Source organism: Rhinolophus hipposideros, assembly GCF_964194185.1.
Source record: "Rhinolophus hipposideros genome assembly, chromosome: 22".
Classification (NCBI taxonomy): domain Eukaryota; kingdom Metazoa; phylum Chordata; class Mammalia; order Chiroptera; family Rhinolophidae; genus Rhinolophus; species Rhinolophus hipposideros.
In genome coordinates this window covers 41313998-41327799 of record NC_138068.1, presented here as the reverse complement: position 1 = coordinate 41327799, position 13802 = coordinate 41313998, and the positions used below count along the sequence as shown (strand labels likewise).

Here is a 13802-nt window from a genome sequence, read left to right as displayed (position 1 = left end):
ATTCACCATATTGTTTGATCACACCTCATATGGCTGTCCTCCCTGACCACTCCCTTTGGAAGTACACAAAATCTTAAAACCAAAGAAAAATTTTGAAGGTGAGAAAATAAATGGACTTGATGGGTGATTTGGTTTTAAAGTATTCTTGGCTTCTCTCTTTTTTGAATAAAATGTTTTCCTTTTTCACTCATATTATGATATGGATAGATCACAAACTTAGGACTATCATAGCCAGATATTTTTCATATAAATAATACTGGAGGTAACACCATATATTTGGCTTAAAGATAAAGTTAAGTTTCCATAAAATAGAATTAGAAATATTAAGTTTGCTCTTTTTTTTAATTACTTATTTTTTTCAGTTACTGTTGACATTTAACATTATTTTATATTAGTTTCAGGTGTATAGCATAGTGGTTAGACATGTATATAATTTATGCAGTGATCCCCCTAATTAATCTAGTACCTGCTTGGCACTATAGTTTTTACAGTATTATTGACTATATTCTCTATGCTGTACTTCACATCCCTGTGACTATTTTGTAACTACCAATTTGTATTTCTTAGTCCCTTCATCTTTTTCATTCATAAATGTTTGCTCTTAATATTAAAGTAACCTAAAAAGGATAACGTGTATTATCTACCATTCATTATAATTTTAACAGTCATTGTCATATATCCATGGACAAATGAGACACCACATAACCCTGCCTACAACAGTTTGTTGAAAGATCAGCTTCAGCAATTCTGCCTTAATCACTACACAGGCTTAATGTGTTTAAATTGTGACCAGAAAGATAACAATAACTATAATGTATCTTATTCTTAAGGTATTTAATTAAGCAAAATAGATTCCTGAAATAACACAACCACCAAATAATTAAAATAACTCTTATCTTATACTGATTTTAACCAAATTTATTCTTAATTTGATAATCAGATTAAATTGAAGTGTTTACTTGAAATTATTACACATTAGAAATAAGAGAATGATAAAAGTACTGCAACTATGGTATATACAACATATATTAGGGTTAAATTTTTATTGATTAACATATGCAAATTGCTTTAAAAACTGTTACCACTGTCATATCTTACCTGCATATGTCAGACTGTTTATATTCATAAAGTTTCTTTTCCAGTTCCAATCTCTTCTTTTCACTAAAGTACAGAAAGAAAATATTTTATGAATAATTACACTAATGAGTAATAATAGGCTGTCGGATTTAGATCATGATCTCCTTTAAAATCACACCTTTGTGAGAATGCCTCTCTGGTCTAAGAAGCAGAAAATGCCAGCTGCGTTTGAAACTCAAGACACAAAAATACTTGGCAATCACCAGGGATGTCTAAAAAGCAAAGAGGGCACCAACATGAAGCAGAAAGAACAAGATTCTCAAAGTAAGAGGGGAAAGGCAATAAGAAAAGCCTGGGAACCACGTTGATTCATTCAGCAAGTATTTCTTGAGTGCCCTGATGAGCCAGGCACTGTTCTAGGCCTAGAGATTAACATGGTGTACAAGGCAACCAAGAACTCTGTCCTCAGGAAGCTGACATTCTAAGGGGAAGGACAGACATTAAATGAGATAAATATGTAAAATATAATATGGCCAGACTTCTCTGAGATGATGGGACATGAAATGGGGGTTCTACCAGGATGGACATGATGCTTCCACAAATTTACCTTGGACTGACGACTAGTGGCCTGCTCTGATTGCAACTAAACAAGCCTGGGCAGAGCCAAGTGGCTGAGTTAAGAAGAGGTCTCTGAAAAGTAGACCTGGCCTCACTCACATTTAATGAAGACAAGGTCCCCTAACACTATTACTTCAAATTTGGGGGAATTTCTTTTATAACTTTGTAACAGCACCATAATTTGTCACTAACTGCTATTCCCTGGAGCTACAAGGTGTGATAAAAAATATGGTGAATGTTTAAATTTAAAAAAAAATATTACAGTAAAAGACACATTGCCATCAATCCCCTTCAAAATACCCCCCCTCAATTCGAACTCACTTATCCCATCATTCTTGCAGTCTGGAAGCCTTCTTTCGCATCTTTACTTGGGCCGTCATGGCTGCCTCGATGTGCTGAATCATGTTGATTTTGGGGAAGAACCAGAAGTCGCATGGTGCCAGATCCGGTGAATAAGGTGGATGAGGGCACCACTGTAATGTTTTTGACAGAAACTGCCGTGTACCAGAAGCGATGTGTGACATGGAGTGTTGTCATGATGGAGGATGACTTACCGCACACTTTAAAACACACCTTCTCTCAACCATAGCTCATACCTGACTGACTGCACTGAACAAGTTGAAAAACCTGTTACACACTGTTATTAAGGTTCAACGCACCACTTCCAGTATTGAAGATCTTTGCCTTTCCACTGGATAATACTCGGCAGCAGCATTCACCGTATTTTGTGATCACAACAGAAAAGCTCCATGGTACACATCACTTGTGGTACGACAATTTCTGTCAAATAAAAATATTATGGTGTGTCCTCATCCACCTTATTCATCAGATCTGGCACCGTGAGACTTCTGGTTCTTCCCCAAAGTCAAAATGACCATGAAAGGAAAATATTTTGAATCGATTCAGGACATCGAGGCAACCACGACGGCACAACTAAAGACACTCATGAAAGAGACTTCCAGAACTGCTTCAGAAAGTTGCAAGAACGATAGGATAAGTGGGTTCAAAGCGAAGGGGAGTATTTGAGGGGGATTAATGGCAATGTGTCTTTTACTGTAATACATTTTTTAAATTTAAACATTCACCGTATGTTTGGATCACACCTCATATAATTGCTTCCGTGTTAGAAACTTTTGTGTCACTTTTTCCCTTTCTAATGTTCAGTGATCAACAGGATACTCAGTTCATAAAGAATGAATGACTGGACAACGTGAGCCATTTGTCATTAAATTATAAGAGCAGAAATACCCTGAAATATATCTATGACCTTGTGCCTCTGATTTCATGCTTCACCTCTGCAGTATTCCTGCAAAAAAGTATGACCAGAGTCTGGTCATGAGGAAACATCAGATGGACCCAGCTTGAGGATCACTCTCTGGAACGAAAGTTGTATTCTATGAAACTGTCGGAAACATGACAGATCGGGAAAGACTAAGGAAGAGTTTCAGACTGCGAGAGACTGCAGAGACATGGCAACCACATGGAACACGGGTTCAAGATGGGATCCTGGACCAGAAAAGAAAAAAAGAAAGTCTTAGGACAGCTGGTGAAATGGGCAGTTGGTGAAATTTGATTGGGGTCTGTAGATTGGTATGTTAATGTTGATTTCCTGGCTTTGATTTCCTGGCGGATAATATGGTGATAATGTGTTTTTTGGAAATACACACTAAAATTTTTGAGTGACGGGGCATCACATCTGCAGTTCTCAAATGGTTCAGAAGATAATGACTTTATATAGGTAGACAGAGAAAAAGAAAATGTAATAAAATGTTAAGAGTTGAAGAATCTGGGTGAGGGGAATATTGCCAGTCTTTGTCCTATACTTGCAACTTTTCTGTAAACTTGAACTATTTTAAAATAATTTTAAAAATTCATCTCTGACTACTAATGAAAAAGGACCACTGTCTGGGAATCCATCTGCTCCCAAGCAGCAAGTTCTTTTCAATGATGAACGCTAAACTCCTTTGTTCCTGCTCTAGCTTCAGCAGACATATAAATCTGCTGGTCATACTTCTGTATCGTGGTACTTCACACACGGAAAAACATAATCAAACACCTCTTGGCCTACTATTCCAGGCAAAATGATTCTAATCTCATTAACTCTCATCCCAGGCCCATTTTCTATCCTTGTCATCCATATTGCAGTACCTCTGAATGTTATCTTTCATATGTGCTTTAAATTTAAAACTTGAAACCATATATTTACCCCAATAAAAAGCCAGAGAAAGGCTTTTTGGGAGGATCCTCTTGCAATTTCTACATGCTAAATCTCTATTTCAGAATCTTTGAAACCCCCAGTCCTGGGATATGTACCCATAGTCAGTGGTTTCACTCACCTGCATCCCCCCACCCACAACCTTTTTAAGTTTTACACTAGTCCTTAAACAGTAGCCATGTGGTGTAGTCTTGTCTTTTAAGCCATTTGTTATTCTGTTTTTTTGTCTGAATACCATCTTCAGCTTTACGCAACAAATATCTCAGTGTCAATCTCTGAACTATTATGATATCTCACCCTGAATCAATCTTGGCATTGAAAAAACTGGGTCTGGTTAATGGGCCTTTTAAGGGAATGTTTTTATATAATTGTGAGAGTCAGCTCCACTTCTATGTTTCCACCATGCTTGCAGCACTACACGCACTGCAACAAGTCACTTCAACAGGCTCTTTCAGATTCAATCATTGACTTTTACTACAATGCAGAGACAACACCGTACACAAAAAGGAGAAAATTCAGAGTATAAAATTACATCTATGCGTGACTACAGCTAAGACAATTTGAGCTGGAAATACACCAGTTACAATGGAAGGGCCAAGCTATTAGACCAGCTAACAAATACAATGACCCACTTCAAAGAAGGCCAAAACAGGGCAAGTTTTTTGTTTTGTTTTTTAAGTGTTTTATTGTTTGTTTGTTTGTTTGTTTGTTTTTTATCTCTCACTCTCAGGAAATTTCTGAACTGATAAAGCAGCTGTAACTACCCCGGGTTGCAGCCTTTAAAATTTCACTGACATGTGGTATATAAACCAAAAACAACAAAAGAACAAGACAAACAAATGACAAACAAAAACTCATCACAGACAAGTTTAGTGGTTACCAGAGGGTAAGGGGGTGGGGGGTGGGAGATGAGGGTAAGGGGGATCAATTATATGGTGACGGAAGGAGAACTGACTCTGGGTGGTGAACACACAATGGGCTTTATAGATGATGTATTACAGAATTGTACACCTGAAATCTATGTAATTTTACTAACAATTGTCACCCCAATAAATTTAATAAAAAAAAATTACTTTGGAGTTAGGAGACAATGGTTCTTGTGGTCACTAGAAATGGTTAATAAAAGGAGAGGGAGATTCATCCAGATACTCAAATAGGAAACAATAATATTCATTTTGCTCTACAAAACTACACCTTTCAACTTTTTTACTTTGAGACTCATTATCCTGAGAGAGAAAAAAAAAAATCTGTGGCCCTACTTTCCGTGTCAGTCAAGGCCCCTCATTTCTGGTGAAGAACCAAGGTTCAGAGAAGCTGAATGACCTGTTTAAAGTCATGTAACTGTCCATGGACTGACTAGAACCCAGGTTTCCACATTTCTACTGCCAAAGTTATTGTATCCAAAGTTATTTGCCTCTGTATTTATTAACTATGTGTTAGAGTCATTTACAGACTTTTAAAATGAAAAATGAATACACACAGCAACAGATTTTCACTGACATAAAAATAAAACAAACCTCCAAATGCAGAACTGTGAATAGATTATACAGTTTGACTCAAATTTCTTATATAATTTCAACAGCCTCATCTTGCTTAATAGTTAAAGCATTAAGTGTTAAAAATAAAGTGAACAATAATAATCACCCAGTTATATACCATAAGGACTATAAACAGCCAGGTGTTCTAGCACAGGAAGCAAAAATGATAACTCACAATTAACTTAGTTAACAAAGAATGCCATTTGACCCAGTAACATTTTGAAATTAGAACTTGGGCTAAGAGATAAAAATATCTAAAGGCCTGGGGTAACTAAGCCACTCTTCTAACAGAACAGTGAAAAAGCACTTTACGCGTACTGATGTACAGAGCAATGTCTTGTCCCTTTAATTATCAGGTATATGCAGACACTTAATACCATCTTTGAAATATCACACTGTCAAAAAAAAGAAACATCACACTGTCCACTTTTCATGGTTGACTGAAAAATGGTCATTATTTAGTGGCAACGTGTAGCTACATTTATATAGTGGCAATGTCTATACAAGACATTCATAACTCCTGGACACTAGCTGGTTGACTTTGGGATTTCTTCCAGTCATTCAACAAACATTTATCAAGCCCCTCCCCCATGTCAGGTACTCTATCAGGAGCTAAAGATCCAGCTACATATGGTTCCTGTCCTCCTGGAATCCTCCTGCCTAGGGAGTGACTTAAGCCATTATCTAGAGTGCTTAAGAACTCTGAGGTCGCGTAAGTTATGGAATGGGTTGACCAATACTTGGTGCAGAGAATGAACTGCAGGAAGTTGACTTTTAAAAAAATATATTATTATTAGTTTCAGGTGTACAAAACAATGTAATAGTTAGACATGTACACCCCTCACAAAGTGATAACTCCCCTCGCCCAATCTACTACCCTTCTGACATTGTATATAGCTGTTACAGTTCCCCTGACTTTTCAAAAGCTGGAGGTGAGGAGGTCCCTGGGGTGGGTGAGTAGTAGTATGTCATAAAGAAAATAAGATGTAGAAAAAGCTTAAGAGGTAAAATATGGTTAGGACAATTAAGGAGGCCTACTGTACATGCTCTACAAATATTTGACAAGAATTAAAGCTAGCAGAAGATGAATACAGTTCCTTTCGAAGCCACTTACTTCTGCCTTTCCTTACATGTGATTGTCATTTTAGAATTGTCACACAATTCTAATAGTGAGCTCTCCTCACTAAAATGATTTTATAACTTTTAACACTCGTTAAACATTTTATCAAGAGATCCAAAAATCTATTTCCTTTCCTATCAACTAACGAGATAGCTAATTTCAATTAATTCAGCTGCTAAATAGCTCCAAAAACTTATCTTTTATGTGGTTATTTATAGTAAGTTACTTTATAATTTTCTCTCTTCACATGTTCTTAGAGGTAGCTGTTTTCAGTGGTTCTCATCTTTCATGTCTTATTCCAGTTATTAATCAAGGTATCACGAACCCTCTGGAAGCTGGACTTCTCTCGCTGGAAATTTGATTCTTTGGCTGGAGCTTTGGCCCCCAAATTCTCCTATATGTAAATAGGGCATATACTTGATGCCTCCGCCGGGACGTGTCCTCACTGCCGCACTGTAGCTGCCAGGGGGGGATGACAACTTGAAAGAAACCGGGGAGGAAGCGCGTAGAGGGGCTCTGGAGAAACTCACAAGGCTTGACTGAGAAGGACAGCAAGAGAGCTCCCGCTCTCATTTCTGGGTCAATTCAGTGGTGCGGCCACCTCTTCCGGCGCGATACCTGCCGTAAGGTGGGTATGTCTGGTCAACTTGGTCCTCCAGACACCAAGGCTTGGGAGACGTGGCGGGCAGACCTGGGCCCAGAGGAACCACCGGCGGGGGGCTGGGAAGGAACTGGGGGGTGGTCAGCAGCTGACCCTCGGCGCACGCCGATTCCCACACCCGCTCCGACTGCCCGTACCTGTCCCGCAGCGCATGCTGGAGGATGCCTAGCCTCTCGTAGTAGTGGGGGCTCGCCAGAGGCGCGGACCGTGCGGAGATCGGGCGCATGCCGCCGCCGCTTCCACGCCTGCTCCGCACCACCTCAGGGCCGCCGGGGAGCCCCTTGTCCACGGCGACCGCCCCACAATGCACCGCGGGCAAACCGGGCGCGCCGGCGCCGCACAAGGGGCGGGGCGGAGGCCTGCTGGGGAGTGACAGACGAGGAGCGCCGTGGAGGGGCAGGGCGAGGGCGGGCGCTGGGGGTCGTTGAGGGGCGGGGCGCCGGGAGGGGGCGGGGAGGAGGCGGGGCGTCGTGGGAAGGAGCCGGGCTGTGACTACAGAACGGTGGTGAGGCAAGCAGCCTCCGCCGGGAGACAGGCATCTTCCTTCCCTCTAACCCTTCCCAGTTCTCACCGGGCAGACTCTGGCCGTCATCCGAGGCCCTCTCTGAGGGCCAAGTCAGAAGTCGACCCCTGATCCCCGCCCCTCAGGGATGGGGGCTGGGCAGGAGCAATTCACGTGATCATTTTTGTCTTTAGCATCAAACGCGTTAATTTTACAAGGTGAATTCTCTCCTTCCCTCCAGCCACGTCTCCCTCCCTTATTCCCAGGAGTTGCGGAGTGTCAGGCACTGTGCTAAGCTTGTTATCCTTCCAGCACTTAAAAGCAAAACAAAACACCACAAAAAAGACAAAACCCCAAATACTAAGCAACTGTGCTCAGCCCTAACTAGAATAACTCCTTACTTGAAAATCCGTGCTGACCCTAAGGCTGTGGTTAATGCTGTGAATCACGTTACGGGTTGGTGAAGAGGGGAAAGTTGCTAGCAAGTTGCTTGCAAAGCAGAGATTTGTTTGTGTAGACACCCTCAGTGGACAAATGCCCTGTAGAGTCCTTCAGTAGGGATTCTGAAGCCAGGCTTCCTGGGCTCTAATCCCCTCTTCCACTGTCCAGCTGTGTGACCACTCTCGTGTAAGCCACCCTCTTGAAGCCTAGAGATCATTGTATGTAAAATGGGAGGGTGTTGCTGCAGGACCCATCTATGCCTCTGTTAAAATGATTAAATTCAGTAATGTATGTAAGTGTTTAGAACAGGGCCAGCACATAGGAAGCATCACTTTTTATCAGCACCATCATCATCATCATCATCAGGAACTTTCAGGAAAAGCTTCCTGAAGGAAGTGCAATATTTCAAAACACACAGGGCAAAAGAAAAAAACTATAGAGTTTCTTTAGTCTGTTATTCTTCATTTCTTTTGGTTTATTTTCTCAGTCATTAATTTCACCTACTTATATTTAAGGTGTGACTTAAACTAGTAAATTGATCATTAGCAACAGAGATGGACCACTCATAAGTCGACAGTATAAAACTATGATGTTACCAAACCTTTCCTTCACATTTGCCAGGTCCAGGGCAAGAGTATGAATGGAGTATGAAAGGTCCTCATACTATCTGTTGAAATATTTTAAAAATGACAAATTGTAGATAAAATGTCTTTCCTCTTATCTTGACCAATGTGCCTTCATAAGCACCTAGAAAACGATAGGGGAACTTAGTTCTCTGACCCCTTCCCCAGCCCACCCACTTATTTCCCATCCCCAGCTCAGTCCTGCACTTTGAGTGGCTTCACACATAGTCAGGGATGTATGTGTCTTTCCACCCATTCCCATCCCTCACTGCCATCCCAGTCCACAAGCCTCAGCTCTGTCCTCATCCCCACCTCTTGGCCACTCCGCAGGCCGAAGGGTGTGCACACCAGTGATAGTTATGCTTTCAGGAGGGACCAAGGAAAGAGGTCTATAAAGGCTTTAGAGAGGAGCTTGGGTCCCTTTGAGCAGGGAATATCAGGATGGTGGTTACGTGGAATATGTTCTAGAAGGTGAGAGAGAGAGAGATTGAGAGAGCGAGAGCGCGCACCGCTCCAGGCAGGCGTCCGCCTTGGCCCTGGGGCCTCCTTGCCTTGTGTGGAGTAGCACGGCCAGACAAGAGCCAGAACAGCCATGTAATACATAGAAGCCAGGGCAAGGACCCTCTTGCGCAGATCTACCTCTACTGATGTTACCTTTATTTAGTTGTTATATCAAATCATTATACCAAATTGATCCCGTGGTAGTGTACAAAGGTTTACCTTACTGATTTTAGTGCAAACAACATTGTACTACAACTCCGGCAAAAAAAATAATAAAGCATGTTTTTAGGATCTTTTTTTTAGGTCCATCCTCACCAGATTAGTTTTTAGAGGGGAAAAAAAATCCCCCAAACAATTAATATAACTAATTATTTTCAGTAAATACACAAAGTAGATGAGGCCGTTATTTAGCATCCCAAATTTTTATTAGGCCATTTTAGGAGAGTCTAAAATTAAATACAATTAAACAGTAAATAGATAATTCAAAATAATTGTTATTTTCATTCTATGGTTGATTTATTAATGACATGTGACAAATCTAGATACAGGACCCCCTTTATTAACAATAACACATAGCAAATTAAATGAATATTTCTAGAATAGTTATGCTAAAATTATGCATTCTAAATGGTGACTGACTTTAATAAATTCAGTGAAATTCTTTGAATATTTAATTTGCTGGAGCACTCTCTTTTAATATTGTTCTTAAATCCCTTTATGTTACCAGAGCTGATTTCTATAAGCAGCTCTGCTTTTAGCTTACCTGAACCATGGGCCATCAATTCTGCCTAGATTGGCTGGAAGTTAGAAAGAATCTAGCCTCACACCCTTATTTTCTGGAGGAGGAATAAGGTTCAGGGCAAGTAAGGGCTAAGGTCACACAGTAGATAATCTATGTAACATTAATGAGTCTAGTTCAAAAGATGGGTCCCTAATAGCCCCATTAAACAAACAGCAGGGAAAGCCCAGGAGTCATATGAATCTTTAGGGTGAACCATATGAAACTGCTATTTTTGTAGCTCAAAATTGAATCAATTAATGGAAAATTAGTTTGGGAAATACGTTAAAATTAGAATTGTACATTTTGAAATGTAAATACCATGCAATTTTTAATTTAAATCTTGTATATTTGAGTCAAAAACTACTTGGATATTGTATTAGTTTGCTAGGGTTGCCATAATAAAATACCACAAACTGGGTGCTTAAACAACAGGAATTTATAGTGTCATAGTTTTGGGGGCCAGAAGTCTTAAGATCAAAGTGTTGGTGGGGTTGGTTCCTTCTGAGGGCTGTGAGGGAGAATCTGTTCCATTCTTCTCCCCTGCTTTCTGGTGGTTTGCCAGCAGTCTTTGGCGTTCTTTGGCTTGTAGATGTGTCACCCTCATCTCTGCTTTCATCTTCACATGGCATTCTCCCTGTGTGTACATGTGTCTCTAAATTTCTCTGTTTATAAGGACGACACTAGCCAAATTAGATTAGGGGGCCCACCTTCCTCCATTATGACTTCATCTTAACTAATTACATCTGCAATGACCCTATTTCCAAATAAGTTCACATTCTGAGGTACTGGGAGGTGGGACTTTCACATATAATTGGGGACACAATTCAACCCATAACAGACATGAATGTGAAAGTGTTTCATTTTGTAATCACTGTGTGGAAATATTAGACATCGTATCTTATGCTATTAGAAAATTTGTTTTGTAAATAACGATAACTCAAAAGTCAAAGGTAGGGGTAAAGGCTGTGATGTCACATGTATGTGTGTATGTAAGCCCTCCTGCCAAGGAGCATTCACACTCGTGTAAGCATTTATTGCCTCATTTAAACCCCATGACAGTCTTTTGAGGGCACACAAGTCTAAGCAACTGACCTAAAATCACACTGCCAAAAATAGTGCTAGAATTTGCAAACAAACCTATTCCAATTCCAAAGTTCATTCTTTCTTATCCTCCATTCTATATGGCCTTGAAATTCATCATTTGACAGCAACTAGTATTTCTTATTTTCCTTCTATGAGATGTGTAAAATATACACTGTGTGATTTTCTTCCTTGGCACTTAGAAAGACTACATTTCTCATCTTTTCTAGCAGTTAGATGGATCAATATGACCCTGTATGGCTAGTAAAATATGAGGAGGTAATACAGCCACTTCCAGACCTGACCCCAATATATCCTGTATGCTCTTCTCCATTTTTCATTAGTCTGCCAGCTAGATGCTAGGATCCAATGGAGAACTCCAAGGACCTGGAAGAAGAGTGGATGACTGAAAGGTCACAGGACTGTGTCTTTGGCAAGAAATAAAACTTTATTGTATTGAGTCATGATGTTTCTGGCTTATTTGTTTCAGCACCTGGTATTACTTATCCTGACTAATACACAAACATTTTATGCAACAATTATACAAATACATCAAAATATCTTTCCACAACATTCTCATTGAGGATTTATGTGACTATCTAGATAGTTTAAGAGACTGCAAACCTTGGACTCTGAAATTAAGAGTCAATATCTAAGGAGAGAGGCCTAGATAGTGAAAGCAAAGCTGCAGTGAAGACTCATCTAGAGCAGCTCTGTCCAATGGGACTTTCAGCAATGATGGAAATATTTTATTCGGTGCTGTCCAATATGGTGGCCACATGTAGCTATTGAGCAATTGAATGTAGCTAGTGTAACTGAGGAACTGAATTTTTAATTCCATGTAATTGTAAGTAATGAAAATTTAAAATTTCAAGAACACATGTATCTAATAGCTACAGTGTTGAACAGTGCAGATCTAGTATAATGATAGAGATAAAGATGGATAAGAATGGTGTGGGAGAGGGGAACGTTATAAGTCACTGAAAAACAGAAAGGTAGGAACTGGAAAGTAAGATGCTCTTCTCCGTGGGAGGTGATAGTGATCAAGAGGGGAGATGTGATGGTTAATTTTTTGTGTCAACTTGGCTAGACCCTGGTGCCCAGTTGTTTGGTCAAATACTTATGTAGATATTGCTGTGAAGGTATATTTTTTAGATGTGATAAACATTTAAATCAGTAGACTTTGAAGCAGATTGCCCTCCATAGTGTGGGTGGGCCTCATTCAATCAGTTGGAAGTCTTTAAGATAAAAGACTAAGGTCCCCAAAAGAAGAAGGAATTTTGCCTCCTGACTGCTTTCAGACTCAAGCCTGCAACATCAACTCCTGCAGAAATGTCCAGCCTATAGGCCTTCCCTATGGACTTTGGACTTTCAAGCCCCTAGAGTTTCATAAGCCAATTCCTTGAAATCAATCTCTCTCGCTCTCTCTCCAGATACGTGGATATATGAGGCCTGACAAGTTCACAAACTTGCCACGAGGCAATTACATTGGCAGCACTGTACAAACAGCTCAGTAAGGTTTCATAACCTTGGAATATCAGTGACTCACTGATAGCTATGTTCATGTTGATGTATGGCGGTGTGAGAATGTCTCAGCTTGAATTAGAGCAACGAACAAACATTAAATTTCTTGCTAAACTTGGCAAGAATGGAAGTGAAATTAGGAACATATTAATCCAAGTTTATGGGGACAATGCCATGAAGAAAACAGCAGTGTACAAATGGATTAAACATTTTTCTGAGGGGAGAGAACGTGTCATTGATGAAGAGAGGTCAGGGAGGCCAGAAATGATGAAAACATTGCAAAAATTTGTCGAATTGTACGTCAAAATGGTTGGCTGACTGTGAGAAGCATAGCAGACCAAGTAAACATCGATAGAGAAACAGTCAGGAAAATCTTCTCTGAAATCTTGGCATGACAAAGTTGTGTGCAAAAATGGCTTCCAAGGAGCTCGCCGATGAACAAAAGCAAAGGAGAGTCGAAGTTTGCCAAGACCTTTCGGAGAGAAAAGACAATGTTTTGGGCCATGTTATCACTTGTGATGAAACATGGGTGTACCAACAGGACCCTGAAATAAAGCATCAAAGTGCACAATGGAAGTCAGCCAATTCGACAAGACCAAAAAATTCTGTCAGTCCAAATTAAGAGTCAAAATGATGTTGCTAACTGTTTTTGATATCACAGGGATTATTCATTATGAATTGTACCACTGGACCAACAGTTAACCAATTTTACTATTTGGAAGTGCTGAAAAGTCTGCATGAAAAGGTTGGATGAAAACAACCTTTTTGCTGACAATTCATGGCTCTTGCATCACGACAATGTACCCAGATCACACAACACTGTCTGTGAGGGAGATTTTAGCCAGTAAACAAAGAACTGTCTCTCCCTACTCACCCGATCTGGCCCCCAGTGACTTCTGTCTTTACCCAAAGATAAAGAAAATGTTGAAAGGAAGACATTTTGATGACATTCAGGACATCAAGGTTAATATGATGACAACTCTGATGGCCATTCCAGAAACAGTTCCAGGTGCTGGCATTGGTGCATAGCTTCCCAAGGGGAGTACTTAGAAAGTGACCACAGTGATATTCAGCAATGAATTACGTAGCACTTTTTCTAGGATGAGTTCGTGAACTTAATT

General features: G+C 40.1%; 1 protein-coding gene across 13 annotated transcripts in view; it reads right to left on the bottom strand.

Moving 5' to 3' along the window:
- The window catches only part of KIZ (kizuna centrosomal protein), a 147384-nt gene extending 139835 nt beyond the window's left edge, over positions 1–7549 (bottom strand). For 4 of the 13 annotated variants that reach the window (XR_013992274.1, XM_081033947.1, XM_081033952.1 and 1 more), the window contains exons 1-3: positions 7367–7540; positions 6894–7186; positions 1099–1161 (exon numbers count right to left, since the gene is read on the bottom strand). Coding sequence is in view for 12 of the 13 variants with exons in the window: in XM_081033947.1 (XP_080890073.1) it covers positions 1099–1161; positions 6894–7141 (311 nt within the window). In the remaining variant the exon portion in view is untranslated. Of the gene's footprint in view, positions 1–1098; positions 1162–6893; positions 7187–7366 lie in introns of all 13 variants that reach the window. The other 9 variants (XM_081033954.1, XM_081033956.1, XM_081033957.1 and 6 more) reach the window with 5 other exon arrangements.
- Between the last annotated feature and the right edge of the window lie 6253 nt (positions 7550–13802).